Source organism: Heliangelus exortis, chromosome 1 (genome assembly GCF_036169615.1).
Source record: "Heliangelus exortis chromosome 1, bHelExo1.hap1, whole genome shotgun sequence".
Lineage (NCBI taxonomy): Eukaryota > Metazoa > Chordata > Aves > Apodiformes > Trochilidae > Heliangelus > Heliangelus exortis.
Genome location: NC_092422.1, coordinates 147752282 through 147773819, shown reverse-complemented (window position 1 = coordinate 147773819; position 21538 = coordinate 147752282). Strand labels below are relative to the sequence as shown.

Genomic DNA, 21538 nt, shown 5'->3' with positions numbered 1-21538 from the left:
CCTGGGCTGAGTGCAACTTCTGGGTTTTTTTAATTCTAAATTTGGGTTTCTAGCCTGAATTGGAAGGTAATGGGAATATTTATGTTAGAAACTTGTGTCCGTTTCCTGCGTGTTTTACCTTGATAAAGAGAACATACTTTGATAGATTTGTTTGTAGATTTTATCTTTTGGTAGGAATTATTTATATGAAGTTTTGGATCTGAGTAACAAATCAGCATGGTTTAAGAGTTTATTTATCTCTTAAAAACTGGCAGAATTGAAATTGTGCTTCCTTTTCTGTGGGCATAATCAAAGCTTTGGTGTGTAAAACTAATGGGTCAACCAGAAGGCCGAGTTGGTTTCTGTCAAGTGGTCTGTAAAGATGCTGAATCAGTAATATCTTAAAGGTACTGCAGAGTCTGAGAGCAGTCTGTCAGAGCACTTAGAAACTGTCCAAACTAAAAACTGCTTGAAGTTGCAATTCCAGTAGTCCTTAACTAATCAAAGTCATAGTTACAGCTTTGAGAGTTTGATGGAGAAAATCAAGTTTAACTTAAGTAGTAAATTTTGCTTGACTTCTGACCTCAGCCTCGTTTTGTTTCACAATTAAAAGGAAAACCAAACACATTTGCCTAGATGAGGATTTGGAGTAGGTTTTCCCAGCTAAAAGTAGAGAAAACAGTGTTGCATGATTTGAGCACTATTTTTAATTATGCCTGCAGGAAATATGTATGTAACTTAAATTTATGTTTTAGGATTAACAATAAGTTCTTTTTTTTTCCCTCAAGTACTTAGTTTAGAAAATGTAAGGTATTTATGTGGTGTTTGCAGTTTTTCTAAGCTTACTTACATTATTACGTTGGTCTTGAATACTGTTGAGCTAGTTTGTGTTCTTTGGCTACCATTTAGTCAGTATATCAGCTTTTCATGCTGTGCAGGAAGGACCTTGCTTTTCTGACCTTAGGTTGCAACCTTAGGTTGCTTTTTTCTGTTTTGGGCTACCGTAAATCTTCATTTATTCATTAATGAGTGGTCCATGTACAGTAAAGTCAGTTGCCATCCATGAATTTCTGTAAAATGGAACTCCATCCCCACCATGTTTTATCATCCCAGTACCTTCCCTGATTCCCACAGTATCTGTATTCTGTGTGAACTCTAATTTGAAGAAGGTGGCCCTGTTTTTCTGCCATACTTTATTAAAAAAAAACCCAAGCATTACCCATACCCTTGATTACTCTTCATTGACTTTGTGTAATTTAAAAACTCTTGCTCAAAAAAAAAAAAAAAAAAAAAAAAAGGGGTGGGAGGGGATACATCATGGTTGTTTGTACTGTTGTACTATTGTGGTATTATTAAACATCTATTGTCCTGTCTGCCATTGTGACAATCTTGTAGAATTCATGCAACAATTACTGAAATAATCTGAAGAAAAAAAGTAACAGTTCAAGAGTTTAAAGGGCTACATTACTAATTATGGTTGTAGCATACTGAGCTTTTTAGTCTTCTGTCTGCTTTGCTGCTCTGATTAGTGTACCAAGAACATCTTGTATATTGTATCAGAAGGATCACAGCAACAGTAGAAGCAGAGGTGAAAAGGAGTTGTATTTGGATGTTTTTTGAACTTCAAGTGGCCATGGTTTGCTCTTAACACTTTCAGTTGAGGTTGTACTGGAATTCTTGGGAAAAATGAAAATCTGAGTCTTTCTCAACTTTCTTGTTTGTTCTCATTAGAAGAAAAGCAATTGAATGATAATTGAATGGATCAAACAAGTTTGCTGAGAATAAAGTTTTTGGACTCAGTATAAATTTTGACTACTTGGTCATCAGAGCATTGTTTGTTGATATTTAATAGCTTTTTACTAGCTATACTCTTTTTCTCTTGGAATTAACATTTAACTTCTGCATTTTTCAGAAGAAATCGGTTCAATCAGAAGATCCATTTAATGATGAACAGCGTGAGCGACACGAAGTAGAAATGATAGCCAAGAAGTTTGAGGCAAAATACGTGAGTTATTGTACCCGTATTAAAATATACAACTATTTAATAGTGGTAACTTGTGATGCTGTGGAGATGTTAATATCAGAGGCTTTTTCCTGCTTAGGGTTTCTAATGTAATGTCAAATGACTTCTGTACACTTTGGAGCAAACTGTCTCATTATATTTCATTTAAGCAGCTTGAAGCTGCTACAAGCTTATTAGACAAGTCTGTTAAATAGATTTGTCTGTAGGATATTATAGCTTGTGAAGCTATTCTTGGAAAAGGTTCCTATATAAATACAAGGGAGTAATAGCTGCAGGTCAATACACATGATAAGTACTATGCTGAAGGAAGTAATTTTTATGTAATGCTGCTGTGCACTATTGAACAGCTCTTCTGTTTGGTCTTAATCAAGATGAATTTTGATGAATTTCTGACTAGACTGGAATGCTTCCACAAGAAGTTATTGTTGAATAATAAATCATTGCTTGGTGAGTTTAACTTGTAGCTGCCAGCTGCCTAAAGATACTCTGCTGACTCCTGAAAGTGTTGCATGAGTGATTTGAACAACACTGGGTAGTAACATAAAGAGGCTTTCACTAATGGTGGAAATCAGAAAATGTTGACTAAAACCACACCCAAACAGGTCTTTAGAATTCATATGGGTAGGGTGGGTGATTAATTCTGAGCTGGCAGTCAAAACTCATCATGCTTAGGCATGTTGATACTCTGGATTACAAATAGAGCACCTCAATAGTAGGGAAAGGGAACAAGAGCAGTCATTTGTATTTTTTGCTCTTAATATACATATTAAAATCGTTCTTGTCTGATTTGTTTTAGTTTTTCTTCTGAGATTTTTCTGAGTGCATTCTCTATGCGTTCTTCAAGGTGTAATTGCTATTTCAGGCCATATTAGCTGTGATACATAACAAAAGAAACCCTTATGATGAAAAGAATAATTTTCATGCTTTGGAAGAATTAATGGAACCCAAGACATCCAGTGAACAGAGAAGGCAGTTCCAGAATACTGTTTGCTTTTTATTGGAATGATAAATTTTTTTTGAATGTGGGAGAAAACTGTTTCAACTGTATTCTTCTGGAAAACTCATTTCTATAATACACGCTTAAGATTTTATAATGTCCTGAAACAAGTTGCTTAACTACAGCAGATGAAAGTCAGTGTAATGCATGTAAGGTGATACACGTAGGAGGAAGTGGTAGTGGAAACAAACTAATTTTATATGTACATTAATGCCTACATCAAAACTAAACAAATACACTTCAGGACAAAACATGATTTTATTAGACATATGAAAACTCGAGTTCAGTACTCAGTAGTCAAAAAAGGTGCTTATAGATATTTTTAACTATTAGAAAACAAGAGGTCAGGAAACCTGTCATTTTACAACAGTTCAAATTCATTGTGCAGAGGTATCTCGATTAGTGTGTGCACTTCTGATTTCTTGCCTTACTCTCATTCTCTGCCATACCTTACGCCTCTCAGAATTCCTGGAAGCAGAATGTCTCCTATAGAAGTTACTAGGTTATGGCTACTAAACTTGGAGGGTGGGGAGGGATTAATCCTTTCCCTCCTCCAATATGAGCACTATCAGTCTCTACTTACCCTCTGTGCTCAGAGGAATTGCATCTCTGTACACTACCCACTGCAATTGCTCATTTTCTGACAACATGCAGCCATCTTCTGATTCTTGTGGTGAAACACTTGCTCTTTAGCTTAAACTAGAACAGGGATCCCATGAAGTAGATAACCATTCTCTTTAATAGCACTTCAGTATGAAAGTGATCACTGGTTGAATGAGAGAAGTAAAATGTTCTTTTTGGGTTTGCAGGAAGTACTACATCATCTTATACTATTTAGGTACTTCACTTATCTATATTCATTTAAAATGAAGTCAATCTTTAAGGTTTTTTTAATTGGATCAAAGCAAAGGACCATCTGATAGCTGGTGGGATAGTCCTCTGACACTAGTGGTATAAAGAAAGCATAAAAGAGTAAGTGTGCATTAATAATACTTTACTGTGCCTGCTTAGCAATCCATGGCTCAGTTTCTCTCAAAGCCAAAGGCTGCAAGTTATATCACTCTTTGTACAGCTTTCTGCCATAAATTTGCCAGATCATTTTGAGTTCACTGAATTGTGTTCTGTGGCACTGAGTACAATGATGATTATGTCATACAGAAACATACTTTGTGTATGACGAGTTCACTCCATGTTCCATAGTTTGTGTTGTAAGAAACTGTGAAATATTTCCTGTTCTTCTAGACTGTTATGCTGTCATCTGAATTCAGCCCTTTTGTTACCCATCTGAAGTGTTTTAACTTTCTGTTATTGTGTGGAAGTGGTGTTTTTTACCTTTAACATTCTTACTGCTAAGGATGGCTTACTGTTCCCCTTTTTGTTCTAATTTCTTTTTTTAAAGGAAAGGATATTAATGGTAGGATGCCCTGATTTATCAGTGATATAATGGTGACTTCTAGTTTTGTTCTCTGTTCCTCTTTTCATAAGTCCCAATTCTTTTCTTTTTTGACTGCTCTTGATTGTTAAACGAATGTTACAGAACTCTGTGTAACAACTCTAGTGCTTCCTGAGCAGCATATCAAATTGAAAGCCTACTGTATTTTTTTCTTGCTTGGATTATACTTTCTGTAGGTGGATTACTTCCTTTTGTTGATACTTAATTCAATTGATGATTTATCATACTACGTTCAGAACAACTGTGAGGTGCACTGATTCTTCAATTGTCTTTTAAAATTTAATATCCACAGTAATTTCAGTCATCTGACCACTTCACCCCCCATTACCTCTCTGTTGCTTCTAAAGATGAATGAATACACATTAATTGGTGATTTCCCTGATAACTTTCTTTGCCAAAATTAATTTTTTATTCTTTCCTTAATCCAGATGTCAATTTGAGTGAAGCCTTCCCTTGTGTCTGATGTTGCTTTGTCTTTAAGGATCTTTGGACCTTTTTTAAAGCATTTGAAGTACTGCTTCCTTCTGCCAAAATTCTTGCCTGCTCTGGAATATATATTCTTGTGCCTGATGGTTGTGTTGTTTATAATTTTGGTTAACTTGCCCAATGTAGAGATCAGGTTTAATGGTTTATAGACTGCCAAGATTCTTGGAAGATTCTTCAAAATTTTTTACTGTATTTGCCACCTTCTTGTCCTGTTGTGAAAAGGTTGTTTAAAAAGTAGGTTATACCCCACAGTTAACTTGTTGAACTAAAATATGAGTTTTCTGAATAATTACATCAGTATTGTTTGAAACCTCAAGAACTAGACATCTTAGTTTTCTCTAATCTCTTGACTGCTTTTGTTCTAGGATAGGAAAGTTGGAGGAACTCTTGGGAAAGTGTGAAAAGCTTCAGTGCTAAAATTTCCCTGAAGTGTTGTGTAGTACACACTGATGTAGATCATCCATTCAGTTCTTCTTCTGTGGTCTTGCATCCTTAACAATTTGATAATACGAACTTTAAACAAACTTTTGTAAAAATAACTGAGTAGAATCATCTAACTGCTGCAATGGTTCATATATTTTCATATGTCTGAATACAGATTACTATTTTAATCCTGCTTTTAGTCACTGGCTACTATGACGCTTTCTTTTTTATTATTAACTTTGTTCTGTATTTACGCTGTTTTTATGAATAACATGTAATCAAATTGTATCAATTTTTTCTAATGCCCATGAACTGAAATCATAGAAGTCACAGTATAGCCATTGCTGCAAAATTATTTTGGACTTACAGATAGGGGTGTTGATGGTTACTTGCTCTTAGCAAGATGTGTGGTACAGAAGTAGAATGCATTACACATTAGTGAGATGAGTTGAGGTAAAGTATAGTTTTTGTAGCATTCTTCAGACAACTTGTTTGCTCCTCATTCAAAATTCATAACAATTCCATAAAGTTTTGCATTGGACTTTAAACAGTTCTTAAGTTCTACCTTTATTTTACTAAGATTTTTTTTTTAACTAATCCAAACTCTCTTTTTAAGAAGACAAAAGTAGTGTCTGTTTTAGGAACATGCAGTCATTCAGATGTTTTGCCAAGTGAGTGACTGTAGGGGATGCTAGAACTGATCAGAAAATTTAGTAATACTTATACTGGAAGCATGAATTGAAAATAACTCACTTTTGAGGGTTTTCTCCTGGGACTATTGCATTTATTGATTTCTACTGGAGAGATTTCTGTTTGCTTGCAGAAGGGTTTTCTTAGTTACAAACTTGACTTCTTGCAAGCTATTGTTAAAGTGGAGGTGTTCAGATGTTCACACTTCTATTAAAGAGCAAGGATGAAACCTTTGAACAGTATCTGCATACTCACAGTAACAAATAGATTTGTATGTCATAGCTGAAAAGACTTTTTTTTCTAAATATGCTTATAACTGTAGAATATAGGCAGAGAAGCTTCATGAGCAAGTCTTCTTAAATTTATATAAAGACATGGTGACTTCTGGAGAATTTAAGACTTTTGTAGCAACAATTTTGACAATACATAGGAGTCAGAAAACTCTTTTCATTAGGTCTTATACCCTAAGCAGTTTGCCTTTTGTATAACTAAGTTTGGATGCACTGAATTTTGAGCTGGTTGTGAGTTTCTACTTGACTTGATTTAACAATACAGTTTTCACATGCGAGAAGTATTTGCAGGTTAAAATGAGGCTTAGTATCTCCTGGAGGGAAACGAGCCCAATCTGTGATACAACTTCTGGCATTAAGTTACTCAAGTAATAATTTCATGTCCAGTACTATCAACCAAAGTAAGAGCTCTTGCATTTCAAAGGATTTTATCTTAATATAGTTTTTTCAGTTATGTCACATGGATGCTGTAACTTCTTGAAAACCTGTACACACCATATTTGCAAGTACCAGATTAATGTTTTCCTGACTTAAGCCTGACTTAGGCTTCATATTCTGTTGAAAAGCAATCCATCTTATGTGGGGAAACACTTCAGTGAAATACAAGCTATCATTGTATTCCTTTTTAACAACTCTAACATACTGAAAAACTTAACACTTAGGTTAGCCCAGTCCTTCTATCCCTAACAATCCTGTCACTATGTTGTAAAATGTGCAGGGAAGCATCTCTGAATAGGAGAGGTTGGAAAGGTCTTGGTCATTCAGATAGTATGTGGCAAGCTGAATGCTTCTCAGGGATGATTCTGAGGCTATAGTAAAATGTGTCCCAGAATTAATTAACATGTGAAAGTTTGTATTTGCCATGTAGACCATCTCCAAGGAAGTATCCAAGAAAGCAAAAATGGTAATTCCTGCCTATGCCTTAGTTTTGTAAACTATAGTAATTTGCTTCACTGTTTACCAAATTTATATAATGCTTGCTTTGTTTTCAGGGTGGAAAGCCCCACAAACATCGGAAGGATCGCCTGCAGGATCTAATTGATATCGGTTATGGTTATGATGAAACAGACCCTTTCATTGATAATTCTGAAGCGGTGAGTAAGCCTCCTCAAAGCAGCAAGAATAAATAAGACAATGCTTTTTTTTTTTTTTTTTTAACAGAGAAAAAAGATAAAAAGTATTTTGTGCCTGTTTTTAACTGGTGCGGATCTAAAGGACATACTACTTTGGGTATCTCAAGAAATAATTGTGTTTGTAGTCTCATTCTTATACTGTTATTCACTGCAGGAATTAAGTAAGCTATTGCTAGATCACATAATTTTCCAGCTTCAGAAATTAAATTCTTTTTACTTGTTCTCTTCATTGACTGTGGGTTGAATTAACACTCTGTTCAGGTTCTTGCACTAGCTATCTGGATTTTTAGTAGGTTAGTGGTGTTAGATTTCCTGCATTACATTAGGAATTTATTCTGGTCTTAAAAACTAGTAAGAGTAGGTTGGTTACAAACTTGATATTCAGTGAATGTTTACAATAACAAGCCTTCTTAGATGTTGCCATGAATGTTTATTTTGAGAGTGGTGTGTGGTGAACAGAAGGTGAGCTGCAGAACTATCTGATAGCCCCTTGAGCAAAAGAAGTTTGGCTGTTAACCACAGTGGATAGCAGGCTGAGCTCATCTGTGTTGTGGGAGTTTTTGAAGTAGATCTGAAGGGATGTCAACAAGTTGTGTGAAAAGTGAGTTTACTGTAGATGGTGTAGCTTGTATTCATTTATCCTTTTTCTTGGTCTGATTTAGAATTTTGGTTGAACTTGACAATATTAAGCTGTCCTATCACTATTACTCAAATTCTGGTTGTGCTGCTAGAACAATATTTGTGGCCTAAGTCTTGGTATGTCCTTTCCAAAGTAAAAAACAGATGTTTTTCACTTCTGCTAAGAAATCACTTGATCCTCTTGGCTTATTTGGTTTCTCACTGTTGCTTAAGTTAACCATCAGTTTTGAAATTTTATGATGCAGCATCCAAGCTATATCTTGGGTTTTCTGGATTTATTGTGACCTATCACGGATCTAGAGACATGATTCAGGTAACTTTAACTATGCATAGTACAGGTCTCTAAGCAAAGATGTACATGAGTCTAGCAAGGTTGAACATGGCACTGGGTGTTAGTATTTCTCATACTGTGCCCCCTTCCAATGTTGTTCTTGTTACCAGCAGTACATTTGTTAGGTTTGTAGGAGCATTTACTTCTGATACCTCTTGCCAGACTTCTTGCAAGTACATACAAAAGGCAGTTGTTAACAGACCAGATGGTTGCATCATGTGGTAGCTGTGGAAGCTACTGGGGAGAATGGTGTATTCTCTAAAGATTGCTCCCCAGAACAAAACATTATGCCTTGTGTCTGCGTTACAAATACAGAATAGTGAGAGGCTGTCTCTGTTTTGCTTTTATCCCCATTCTGTATAGAAAGGAAGAAAAAAAATCTGTGCTGCGTGCCAGCTGCAGTCTTAAGTTGCTATTGCAGAGCTTAAGAGTCCTGTAATGTAGGAGTTCAGTTCAACAAAACATCTCATTCCACCTCGGATCCAAATGGGAAGTTCTCAGAAAGAAAAGCTGTGTGTCTGGCTAGCTCATCTTCTGTGTGGCCACCTAGTAAATCACCATGTATTCTTAAGAAATGTCAGAGCAAGGCTTGCCTTGACTTACTTCTTGGACACAAACACTTGAAAAATGTATATGAATTGCTCCAGGATTGGTGTCTTGTTGTGTCCCTCTCTATCCCAGAAAAATACAATTGAAAGCTTCCTTAGAATTTTAGTCCTTATTACAGTTCTGAAATAAATACTTTGGTCTTTGGCACTGAAACATATTTGTTCCTTAGGTTAGAGATATTTGCCTTCTAAAAATAGATTTTGAGGTAATTTCATCAAATATTCAAGAAATCAAACTTGTTTTTAGCAGGCATTGTAATTGAACTAAGGAATTCTGCTTCCTTTTTATCCACTTCCAACTAAGGAGTTGTATACATGTAGCAAAATACATATATAGCAAATAGCAAATGTAACAGCATTTGGAGTACTCCAACATTCCAGGAAGTCAGTTATTCTGTTTTTCTCTTCTGTTCAGGGCAAGGATCAAGATCAAGTGCAAGGATTCTGCTAGTAGCATGACTGACAATGGATTTTAATGGTGTTGGAGTACAGACAGGTTCAGGACATTCTTTTCTGGAGAAAGGTTCTTGGGAAGTGCTGACAGAAGGGAGCTTCTAAGCAAAGAGATTTTTTTTCTGTCAGGCTTATCAAAATACACTTGTATCTGCCCTGATGAAGTAGGGTTGAAGTAGTTCAGTAGGCTAGATTATTGTTGTTGACCTTCTGTGAAAATGAAAACCATGCATGAAATTCTTAAGAATTTAATTGTTTATTCTGGAAAGAATGAACACTTTCCTCAAGCATAGTGAAGACTAGCAGCATGGCTGCATCAATACCATGAAGGTCCTTGTGGCTACTGTGCACAGAAAAGGGCTCCTAAAGAGCCTCCCATGTCCAATGGACTTGGACATAAAGCTAAGTCAATAAAAGTACTGGAGAAAGGTTCTTGGGTACATACTACTCTTAAATGACCCAGACAATTCTTACTTTCCATCTTCTTTCAGGCTTTTCTCCTTTTACAGGAATAAGTGCATAGTTACAGGTTGTGGTTTGCTTTGGATATGTCTGGTGTATTTGTACTTCATTTTTTAACCTTGCTGTCCTTGGAAATTTTTAGCTGCTCCTGTTTGGAAGAAGTGGCTTTTTCTCTCTGAATGCAATTTCAGGCAAGTGGGAAATCCATGCTTCAGTCTACCCAGTGGATATTTTTGGGTTGAGCACTTTGACTGCAGTCAGTGGGTTGTTTTTTCTGGAAAAATGTCAAGACCCATCTTGTTTCTAGCAATTTGTCCAATGTTGAACCCTAATCTTTTTTTAATGGACCTCTGTGGTAGTAACACACAAAATAGTCATAAACTGCAAATAAAGCTGCCCCTCTTCAGTGTTTCCACTGCTTCCATGTTGACAATAGGTTGTCTGTGGAATGGTATTGCTGTAGATTTCTGCTTCTCTGTTCTTCCATGTACACGGATGCATGCAGGTGCATTTCTGTCTGGTTTGGCTGGATTGCTTGTTCTTGTGATCACCTAACTATTTGCTTGGTTGGATACCTTTCCTGACAATGTAAGCTTTATATGGAGGTCCTGGGGGTATAGTGCTCTCTGAGCTTGCTGCTTTTTAATGTAGAACAGTGATCTGAAGTCATATGTTGTACTTAGTGAAAAAGTCTGCAATTTTCTCTGGGAGGTAATAAGACTCGCACATCCAAAACAAAGACCAGCTAGTACCTTCCTCTAGATTGAGTAGATGAACACAGGGGAAGAGCCATCCACCTAGAAATCTTTAAGCAGTGTAAGTTGTCTTTTGAAGCAGCAATATCAGGTAGCCACACTGACAGGAAATGAAGCAAAACCAAAATGCCAAGAGCAATGGGAAGTATGCAGTTCAGTACATCAGACATCCAGGGCTGTATGTCAATATTTAACTCGGTCAGTTAAGCTCATGGTTGCACAGCAGCCTTGTAAACAGTGGTGTAAGAGTCCTGTGCTGGTAGATAGAGAAAGCTAGCCTCCCAGTTTTCTCATATTTGGAAAGCTTCTCCAAAACAGGTGCTTCAACTTAAAAGAAAAACTTACTTTTCTTTAGCTACGTCTTGCCTCAGGAGCTCAGACCCTGCTAAAAGACAGCCCTTCAAGGACTGTACGTTGTTTTTAGTAATTCTGAATACTTCGGGGAAAAAAGTAGCTCTTTTTCTGTCTTGGTTCCCTAGAATATTTTCCATTATTTAAGGGCATAGCCTTTGCAAAAATTCAGTGTCATGACATACAGTTTGGACATGTTTTCAGGATAAATTTAGTTTACTTCATCTTATTATCTCCAGGCCTATTAAAAGTATGGCTAATTAAATACCCTCTTCTGTCCCACCCTGGCTTCCCTTCTGCTGTTGTGATCTAAAACTTAAAGCTGATAAATGTCAATAAAAGTGTCTTGCTCAAAAATCTTGAGTATCGGAGATGTGTTTTCCCACTGAAGAACAGCATCTACCTGGGGAATGGCAGAGTTCAGTGTGCAGATGGTAATTTTTAGCTTTTTTGTAGGGTTCTGGGCCAGATGTTGTTTTAGGCCAGCTTGAGGTTCTCTCATCCTTTCTACTCAAAGGAGCTTGTTTTATGCGTAACTACGGAGTGCAGTGTTTGTTGAGAGGTTTTTTCATTTTTTTTTAAGAGATATTGATCTATAGACGTGCCAATGTTACAGGCATAAACAGAAAAATGCTACATTTTCATTTACATCCCTTATTAAATGTATTTTGATGTTGGATTTAGAGATAAATTTAACATTACTGCATCTTTCATGTTTTTTCTGGAAAAATGTCAAGACCCATCTTGTTTCTAGCAATTTGTCCAATGTTGAACCCTAATCTTTTTTTAATGGACCTCTGTGGTAGTAACACACAAAATAGTCATAAACTGCAAATAAAGCTGCCTTTGTAGACTTCTATCACAAACTCATGTATACTGAATATGTGAGCGTGCAATAAATCATAGAATGCCAGGTTGGAAGGACCTCAAGGACCATCTGGTCCAATCTTTCTAGGTAGGAGCACAGTTAAGGTCTAATAGCCCAGCACCTTTTCAAGCTGAGTCTTACAGTGTCCAGTGTTGAGGAATCAACCACTTCACTGGGGAGGTTATTCCTAAGTCCAACTGTTGAGAAAAAATTTTTGATGTCCAGGAGTAAACTGCACCTATTACCCCTGTGTCTTCCATGTGAGCTTTCTTTTTCGAGATTCACTTACTAGCTGCTTAATTTGCCATGGATTTGTCTGTCTTCCTTGTTTATTGTCACCTTGTCCAGTCTTGGAAGCCGTGTGGTTAGGCAAGAGTGCTCACTTAGCTGTGTGCACCATGTCACCTTTAATAAAAGATGAGTAGCATGCTTCCCAGGTGTCTTCAGGGTAGGTCTGCCAGCTGGCCCCCCACTGTCAGCATTAAATACAAGGGCAATTTTCAATTAGGATATTATTTCTTTGCTTTCTATTCCTCCTTACCCTGCCATAAATAAAGGTGTGAAGAGTGGAGTGCAAAATAAGCACGTTAAAACTACATATTGAGCAGTCCTGGTACAGGAACCATTTGGTTAGAGGGACAAAGTTGAATTCGCAGAGCAAGTGGGGTGTTTGTTAAAGCAACAGTAATGTTCTCATGCTCTTTCTGCAATATCTCATATCCCTTTTAGAAGGGAATAAGTAATAAGTAGTTTAATAAATATTTCAATTCTGTGTTCTGGCCTAGCTTTCAGCCAGGTTGTTTAGGACCTCAGTGACCTTAGTGGGACAATCAGGAAACAAGTGGGACAATCAGGCACAGGGACTAGAAAAGAACCTGAGATTTATATCTGGCCTTTGTAGTACATTGTTCAATTTTGTGGACATCAAGAATGTAGGTGTAAAAAATAATAAGTAACAGGTGTAGCACCTTCTTTATTTTTTGCTAAATTTCATTTTTTGAAGAGTACAAAATCACTTTCAAAGTCAGATGGAGTGTTAGGTTATGGCATGGGATCAACTATTCTTCATGAGTAGATTAATTTATTCAAGAAGTACAACAAACTTGTGTGTTTTCCAAGAAAATATACAAGCAATATGATTATTAACGTAATATAAAGGGGGGGGGGTTAATGTGTCATCTCTTATCAGTTCTGTGTCATACATTGCAAGCCTGCTCTTCATGTTAAATGAACAGAAAACAAAAGCATAACTTGAATCTAAAGAATTTTCTAGTAATTCTGCAGCCTTCTATAGCCATGAGAGAGATTAAGTAATAAATTGCTGATTTATATGTAATAAATACACTGTACTATATTTTCAGTGTTGGCTAAAGCTCAGTCTCCAAAAGAGCTGAGTTAAACAGGTAAAGGTGGTCACATGGGTGGCCATACATTTTATAACTTGGCTTGAAATATTTTCAAGGTGATAAGAATGTCATTTTGTTGCAATGAAGGTCACTTGAGCTAATAACCTGTCTCTGGGGACTGCTGGAGGGGTATAAAAAGTTATGATCATCGTGAGACCAAAATAGGACAATATGTATATATATATATGTATTGGTAGGTCTCTCAAGGTGCTCTGGTAGGCTGATAGGTTACAGCATCCTGACTACTAAAATACAATTCTTTTGGGAGACTATCCTATCCTATCCTATCCTATCCTATCCTATCCTATCCTATCCTATCCTATCCTATCCTATCCTATCCTATCCTATCCCAGGTGTTGTATCTTTATTAAATACTGTTATGCTTTTTTCTGGTTTGCTTTGCCAGCTGTCCTTTGCTCCAGGGTTAAAAACCACAGCTTGCCTGTGTGTTTTGGAAGGATCACCTTTTTTTACAATGGGAAAGCTCTTTCTGCTTGGTTTTTGTTGTCTTGGGTTAGAAAAGCTATTTGTTGTTCCCCCTTAACCTTGTTCAGTATTTCATTGTATAATCTATTATGTTTTGGTTTTTTTTTTTGAAAGATAGATCTGTGTTTTTTTGTTTGAAAACTTATTCTTACAAGATAGCAAAGGAAAAGAGTGCATTTCAGTTCTTTGTAAGAAGCATAGAGATGGATCAGATTCTTTGACTTAACTTGACATATGTAGTGAACTGTGTGGATATTAAGTCCATTTGACTCAAGCAGCTGTATTCGACATAACTTCAGTAGCTTGACTTTATTCAGTGAGCTAATTATAATAAAAAATAGTTCATGCCTCCAAGCTGAATAGAAGTATATAAAAAATAAATGAATAAAGAGCAAAAATTATTCCTGCTTATCTTCTAATCTATATGATACCAATTTCACAGCAAATTAGGTACAGGATACATTTCTTAAGACACTTGGATGTATTTGCAGCAGGTCTTGCTTCCAGGACTTAACACAAAACTGCCTTTTCCTTTTCATGTGTCTGTTTTTATAGTAATTTGTTCTGTGGAAGGGAAGTGAATGAGGAGGATCATGGTCAAAATATCTGAATACAAGAGTAAACAACATAAGATTCTGCTATGTACTGTTGGCCAGGATTTTAGAACTAAATTGGTACAGCCTGTAAAATTTCATTATTCTTGGTATGAAAATGAAGCTGAAATGGATTATTTTTTTAAAAACCCTAAATTCTCACTCACACTTAAACATTTAATTAGATTAATGGCAGTAGAAGCATAGTAATGTAGCTCAAGAACAATAGTTGAAAATAATTTAGTACTTATCTGCTTTTAGGTGATCAGACAATATATCAGTCTTACTTTATCTGCAAAATAGGTCTTAGAATTTTAGTTCTTAATCTTGGAGTGTATAAGTAGGACCAGAACACTGTAAAGGGATTTAGCTATTTTCCTTAACAGGCTAATTTTTGATATTTCATACACAGAAAAAGCTAGTGCAAAGTGAAGTCTTGAAACCAATTAATCAGAAGATTTAGAAGTTAAACAAACAAACAAAAACCCCTGCTCACTTTATCTTGAAGTCTGAAAGAAACTTTACAATAAAATTTAATCAATGTGTTGCCAGGATCTTTCAATCAATTTCTAAGATCAGTTAGGGCACTAGAAATAGTAAGGGTACATTGAAAGAGGGAGTGGTATAAGGTACGTTGTGGTCTGCAGGCCCAAGTTTTAGGTAACTTGAAAATAAAATGTAACCTTGAGTTGTAAGTTATGCCTTGTTCAGTAAGCTGAGGACAAATGAAATTTTGTAGGGAAAGATAAAATCTCCCCAAGGTTAAGGAAAAGTAAATGTCAGAATCCTCAGAAGTCTCTAAAAAACCACAATGCTCAGCAGAAGCTGTTGACTGTCTTTAATCCTTACTTTTTAAATTTATTTTCTAGGGCTTCCTTTTCTGGTCTGAAGCCAAGTCTTTACTGTGCTTCCCTTTACTTCTTCCTCACTTCTTATGATAATGGTCTCAGCTCTGATTCTGTACTTTCTCCTTCATACTTGGCAGCTACTGTTGTAGTTCTTCTGTTTAGATCCTGTACAGTCCCAACCTCACCAATTCAGTCATGCCCTATGAGCTCAAAAGGGAAATGCCTGCTCTGTCTATTAAGCACTGTGGGTGATAATTTATTTTCTTCCACTTTGATCTTTCTTGTACATGATGAAGCTGTTTCTAAGACCCGAGGAAAAACATTTCTTTAAAATTCTTACTCAGCCTCCACTGTCAAATGTTCATTGCATGTGATCATCCTGGTCTCTTAAGGGAAATGACAAGTCCACAACTGAGCCACTTCCAATAACAAGACTCTCTTGGTTTCTTGTGGTAGCCCTTCATATAATCCTATGGGATCACATAGATCCTGTTGCTAGTCATCCTTTCCCTTTCAATCTTTCTGTATTGCTTGTTAAGCCTTCCCTTCCAGCAAGGTAAAAGGTGATGGTTCTGGAAATGTCTTAACTACTCGGATCAAATCCTGATAGGTCTCCAGTTTGGACTCTTTCATCAGCTTCTTTGTTGAAGGATATATTCACTGTCTTCCTCTTCTGGATGACTCTTCTTCGTGTCTTAATGCTTGTGGTATCCCAAACTATATGGTTCTTAAACCATTTTCTTTCCAGTATGTTTTGCAGGGCATGTAGGGGAAATGAAGTGAGCTGGTAGCTGACACACTCCTTTGCATTCTATGTGTTCCCTTCATGAGGCCGATCTCAAGTCTTCAGTTAATTTTGTGGCAATTAAAAATTCCTACTAATTTATTCATCCTGTTGACTTCTGTCTTAACAGACATGCAGTGGAAGGCCTGTGGGTTCAGACTTCGAATTACAAGCACTTTATTTCCTTCTCAAGTATCTTAATTCTTAATCCTTTTCCTGTGCAATCAAACACATATTACTTGCAGCTATAACTGCATATCTCTGAGATGTGTCAAAATCATACCCTTTCAGTCAGAAGGACAGAAATGGATTCTTACTGTGTCTTCCTGGTACTTACGTAACGCTTTCTAGGTTCTACAAATGCTTCCTCCTTATCTTAGTGGTCAGATTTGTGCCTCTGATTATGCTTCTAGACAGACTGTAGCTTCCAGAATTGTATTTGCTGCTTATCAAGTTCATCATCTTACAGCTCTCAGTATTTGAAAACTAAGACTGGTAGTTTGAATTTAATGTAGTTCAGGACAACACTGTGCTTCTGTGTAGTGACAATGGCATAACCAAGGCAACCTTCCCTCAGTTCTTTTGCAAATATTTCCATGGCTTGCTTTGGTACCTATGCAGTAAGCTAGAATAAATCATTTAATCTCCCTAGCCTTTATGAGAGTTTATTTCCTGAAGTTTAACAGTTTTCTGGATCTACTTGGAGAAGGTAAATCTGAGAAGGTTGCTGGTCATGAAATAATGGAATTAATACTGTGTTTCACCGTACTTAATATTGACCCCTTTTTCGATGTCTTTTTCAGTATTTTTGAGATATGGCTTTGTAATTCTAACTTGTAAATTCCTTCAGAAAAACTAAATACTTACCAAAACAAATTGTGGATCAGAGTTTGAAACCTTCTCTTGTTTTAAAACTGTCTAAACAGAATGAGAATGTTTGACTTTCAATGAAACAAATCCTGGCATTGTGGTAATTGTATAAGGCATAATATTATATCCAACACCAAAAACTGGAAGTAAGCTAAGAGGTACTACAGCTAAGTTTGTCACATATGAGGTAACATTTTTAACAGAAGAAAAATTTGAGCAACCTTTGTTGGAGAAGTAGGTTTTAGAACAGGACTCTGTAAGTAGAGTTGGTACTAAATGTAGCACGTGTTGGAAGGTCTGAACTTGTCACAAGCACTGCAGAGATTTGGTATTAATGAAAACTGTAATTCTTAATGAAACAAAGCATATAATCTGAAGTTATTTTATGCTTAATTTACAAAAACACTTCCATTATCTTCAGTCCTGTTTCCTGGATATAGCATCCAATCCTGTAAATTTCTGATATAAATTAGGTTTCTTCCACTGCAATATAGGGATTGTTCAGACTGTCATCTTTTTCAGAAAAATGGAAGAAATAGGTTCTGGAAATAACTGTAGGTATCACATACAGATAAATTAAAGGACCTTTGATAAAAATGTATGAGGAATAGAAGGCAACCTGAATTTTATGGTCTCATAAAATTGAAGGGTATTCAGTAGAAGTTTGAAACTTGAAATTTAATGTTGATAAGAGGCAGACATTTTTCTTTCAAAATTTGTTTTGAACTAGTGATGTTGCTGGTATGCCTGTAAAGGCTGTCATAGAGTAAAACAAAGAATTCACTGTGTGCCTGCCTACTTCCAGGACAAAACCATTTAGTGAACAATCAAGTGAAGTTGCTCATAGGCAGGTGATGTGATCATTGTTGATATGGTTTAGGTACCCTGAGACTTAACATGTAGCATAAGGTAACGTGTTCTCAGAAGCAGAACATTGAGGCATTGCCTTAAAAGTAGAAAGGTTGTTTTGTGATATTAAATGTTCTGTGCCTCAGCCACTAAGTTTACAATAGCATTACTCCTGTTTCTATTCTAGCAAGCTGTGCTGTGTACTTGTGTGTTATTTTTAATGTGTAGGGACTGGTAAATGAACTACATATTAATCTTAAAAAATGCTGATAAACTCATCTTTTTCCCGCCCAGTATGATGAACTGGTTCCTGCATCCCTGACAACCAAATATGGAGGGTTTTATATCAACACTGGCACACTGCAGTTCCGCCAGGCATCTGACTCAGAGGATGAAGACTTTGCAGAAGACAAAAAGCATAGGCCACCTAAAGTGAGTGATCTTAATTATGCTTTTTATACAGAACTTACAGCTAAGTGAACATTGAGAAATACTTGATATGCTTAGAATGTCTCGGGTGAATTGGCTGAAAGCAGAAGGGTGCACAGTAGTGTTTTATTGCATTCTCTGTTTTATCCCTTGTGTACTAGCAATTGGGAACTAACACAGGATGTCCATAGGCTGTCCAGTCTTGTAAGATTAATCATCTTTTTTAGGCAAGCTTACAACTTGTGTCTATCAATCTTCAAGTGAGAGATGATTCTGTAATTTTATAGAAATTTTGCTATAAGAGAATTTAAATTCGCTAACGTTACTTTTATGATTTTGCACAAAGCTGGCATGGTATGAAATTATTATGGACATTCAGAATAGCACTTAAAATACATGTTAAAATACTCTGTGTGTAAAAGTAGCTGTATTAGATATATATACAGTCTTTCCCAGAGTGCTGTTTTATATACTTGGAAGAAATTACGATCGTTGCTAACATAATTGTATATCACATTCGTAAGTTCCATGCCATTCCAAGAACTTTCTGGTTTCTGTTGTGCTTTCCTGCTCTAGAATTCTTTAAATTTAACATAATTTTAAGGATCTTGTATTGGATCTGGCCTGGGATGGAGTTAACTTTGTTCATAGCATCACTTAAGATGCTACAACTGGGATTTTTGACTTAAATAGCATTGATAGTACACCAAAATTTTGTCTGTTGCTGAATAATGTTTGCACAGTGTGAAGGTTTTCTTTTTCCCTACTCTGCACCAGCAGGTAAGCTAGGGAGAAGCAAGAAATTGGGAGGGGAGGCAGCTGGTCTGAATTGGTAAAAAAAATACTCCATGCTATATAGCTTCACACGCAGCAATGGAACTGTGGTAGCAGAAGAATATGGAGGGATTCAGTCTTCCAAAGTGGCCATTGCTTAGACTGTCTAGGCATCAGCCTCCTTGTGTCTTAAAGTATATTTCTTATTGAAAACTCTGAATTCTGCAGCTGTTCAAAAATGGTTCATGGTAAAGGCTTGTAACTGCAGTTGCTGCTAGGAATACAGTGGTACTTTTCCTTAACTCAGATTGAGGTATTTTCCTTGGCTCTGAATTGGAAAGTGTAAGGAAAACTGAATGTTTTGTGCTTTTAAAGTCTTTTTAGGGTGAAAGAATTGTTGTGCTTTGCCTCTTTTCTAGATAGCAAAGTTAAAAGAAAGTGAAGATCGTGGAATGAAGAAGCGCAAGCGGAAAGATGAAGGGACAGAAAAGGAGAAGAAGCCTCGGAAAATGAAAGTTCCTAAGCAGTTGGGGTAGGTTTCTTTAGATGAAACCATGAATTGTATGTGGAGTTTGGTTTCAAGATTGCATGCCACAGCAAGATTATTACAGCTGTTTCAAATACTGTAATTTTGAACTGTAATTAATAGCTAATGGATTTTTGGTTTGGAATTTGTATGGACTTTTTGCATAAATAAGTCTTACAAGCTAATTTTTTTATCCCCCAAAATTTTGAACAAGGAATAATAAAAAACGGGGAAAGAGAAAACACAGACAAGAAATTTTGAGTCTGTGAATAGCAGTATCCATCACTGGTCTTCCCAAATTCTTCTGTAGTACTAAGATTTACATCGTCTAAAGAAAAATAATTTTCTTCCTATCCTTTGGTTTCTAATCTGGAAAATGATAAATGTATCATTATTATTCAACATACTGTTTTTTTACTAACTGTGCTTTCCTGAATTCTGAGGCTAGCATGGAACTGTTAATTTGTGGGAGGTTTTTTTTGGGTTCTAGAAAACTGTTGAGTGAAAATTGTCTTATTATGTATATTCAAGTTGGTATTGAAAATCTATTGATAGTATTTTTTATTAAGGTGATGAATTGGCAGAAAATCATCAGTTTAAATAGTATATAGGTGGTGAGCCTGCAGGTCAGAATTCTTGGCATTGAAGAGAATTTTGTTTTGACATACATGGTGTGCATAAACCTAAAGCAAGCATTCAGGAGTCTGAAAGGCAAGTTTAAGTATTTCAGTAGCATAAATCAGTTGTGAGTGAACAACTGTAACAACTTCTCCCTAATTAATTTGGTAAGTCAAAAGTAAATAACCTTTGTCTTAATGTGTACAAAACAAATCAGTTGAGAGCATGAAATCACATTACCAGCAAAGGCTTGTGGTAGTTGATAGAATAGTCAGAAGTTGGAAGCACAAAGTACTTGCCTCTTGCCCCTGATAATTGTACTGAACTTCCAGATGTTTTTTAAAGGCCACTGAAGCCTCAAAATTATGTCCATTGTAATGAAAGATTTCTTCCCTCTACAGAGTAATGGCCTTAAATTCACACAAGTCTGAAAAGAAGAAAAAGAAGTTGTATAAAGACTCACTCTCTCTGGCTGCCATGATCCGTAAATTTCAAAAGGAGAAGGAAGCCATGAGGAAGAAGGAATCTACTCCAAAACCTCCAGTGACTGTTGCAACCTCTACCCCTAGTAAAATTCCTTCCTCCTCTCTCAGTGCAGGAAATGATATCTCTGACTTGAATCTCAGGATCAATGATCCTGTCCTCTCCATTTTTGGTAGCACAAATGAACGTGAGCTCCTGCAAGAAACTGAAAGTGCCCTGGAGATGCTGGGAGACATTGACTTTGACAAGTTGCTTGATGGCACTTCTGATGGCAGCCCGGTATCTGAGCTGTCAGGAGAAAATGGAAATGTCACTCAGGCAACCTACACCTCTCAGGTCATGACACCCAAGCAGGTGCCTGCCCTCCCAGAAGGTCTGCCTATGCTACTTGAAAAACGCATTGGAGACCTTCGAACAGTAAGTATGAAATCACTGGTAAAGGATTGCATTCCAGAATCTGAGAGAAAAGGGAAGAATAATTAGAACCTGAGCTGTCCTCCTTGAACTGCTAAAAAAATGTAGAATTGATCTTAGTGTCAGTCTTAATGGCTGTATTTATACTCACATGAAAATGGGTACAGAAATTACACAGGTCAATTGTTAAAGCAGCATTTGTTTCTCAGTGGAGACAAGGTTTTCTAAATCTGTGTACAGTAACTTGGAATGTTTGGGTTGTTCTCGTAATGGAAACAGTGGTACTTTAACTACTAATTTGTGAAATGGATGACTCTTTGGAAGTGAAAACCTGAAATAAGACTGCAGCTTACAAATCAGTGTTTTGAGCCTTTGGCTCTGTAACATAAATGTTAACTTGTCATCTTGAAAAACAACAGCAACAACTAAAAACCCCACTAAGAACACAACCCAGCAAGATTATAAAAAAAAAAAAAAAAAGGATTTGAAGGTTAGAATTAAATCCGAACTTGTTAAT

General features: G+C 36.4%; 1 protein-coding gene across 2 annotated transcripts in view; it reads left to right on the top strand.

Moving 5' to 3' along the window:
• UBN2 (ubinuclein 2) overlaps window positions 1-21538 on the top strand; it is a 53000-nt gene that overhangs the window by 3200 nt on the left and 28262 nt on the right. Inside the window, exons 2-6 of one of the 2 annotated variants that reach the window (XM_071732500.1) lie at window positions 1895-1984; window positions 7334-7435; window positions 18072-18209; window positions 19400-19512; window positions 20526-21024. In XM_071732500.1, coding sequence (XP_071588601.1) covers window positions 1895-1984; window positions 7334-7435; window positions 18072-18209; window positions 19400-19512; window positions 20526-21024 — 942 coding nt within the window. Of the gene's footprint in view, window positions 1-1891; window positions 1985-7333; window positions 7436-18071; window positions 18210-19399; window positions 19513-20525; window positions 21025-21538 lie in introns of both variants that reach the window. The other variant, XM_071732493.1, reaches the window with a different exon arrangement.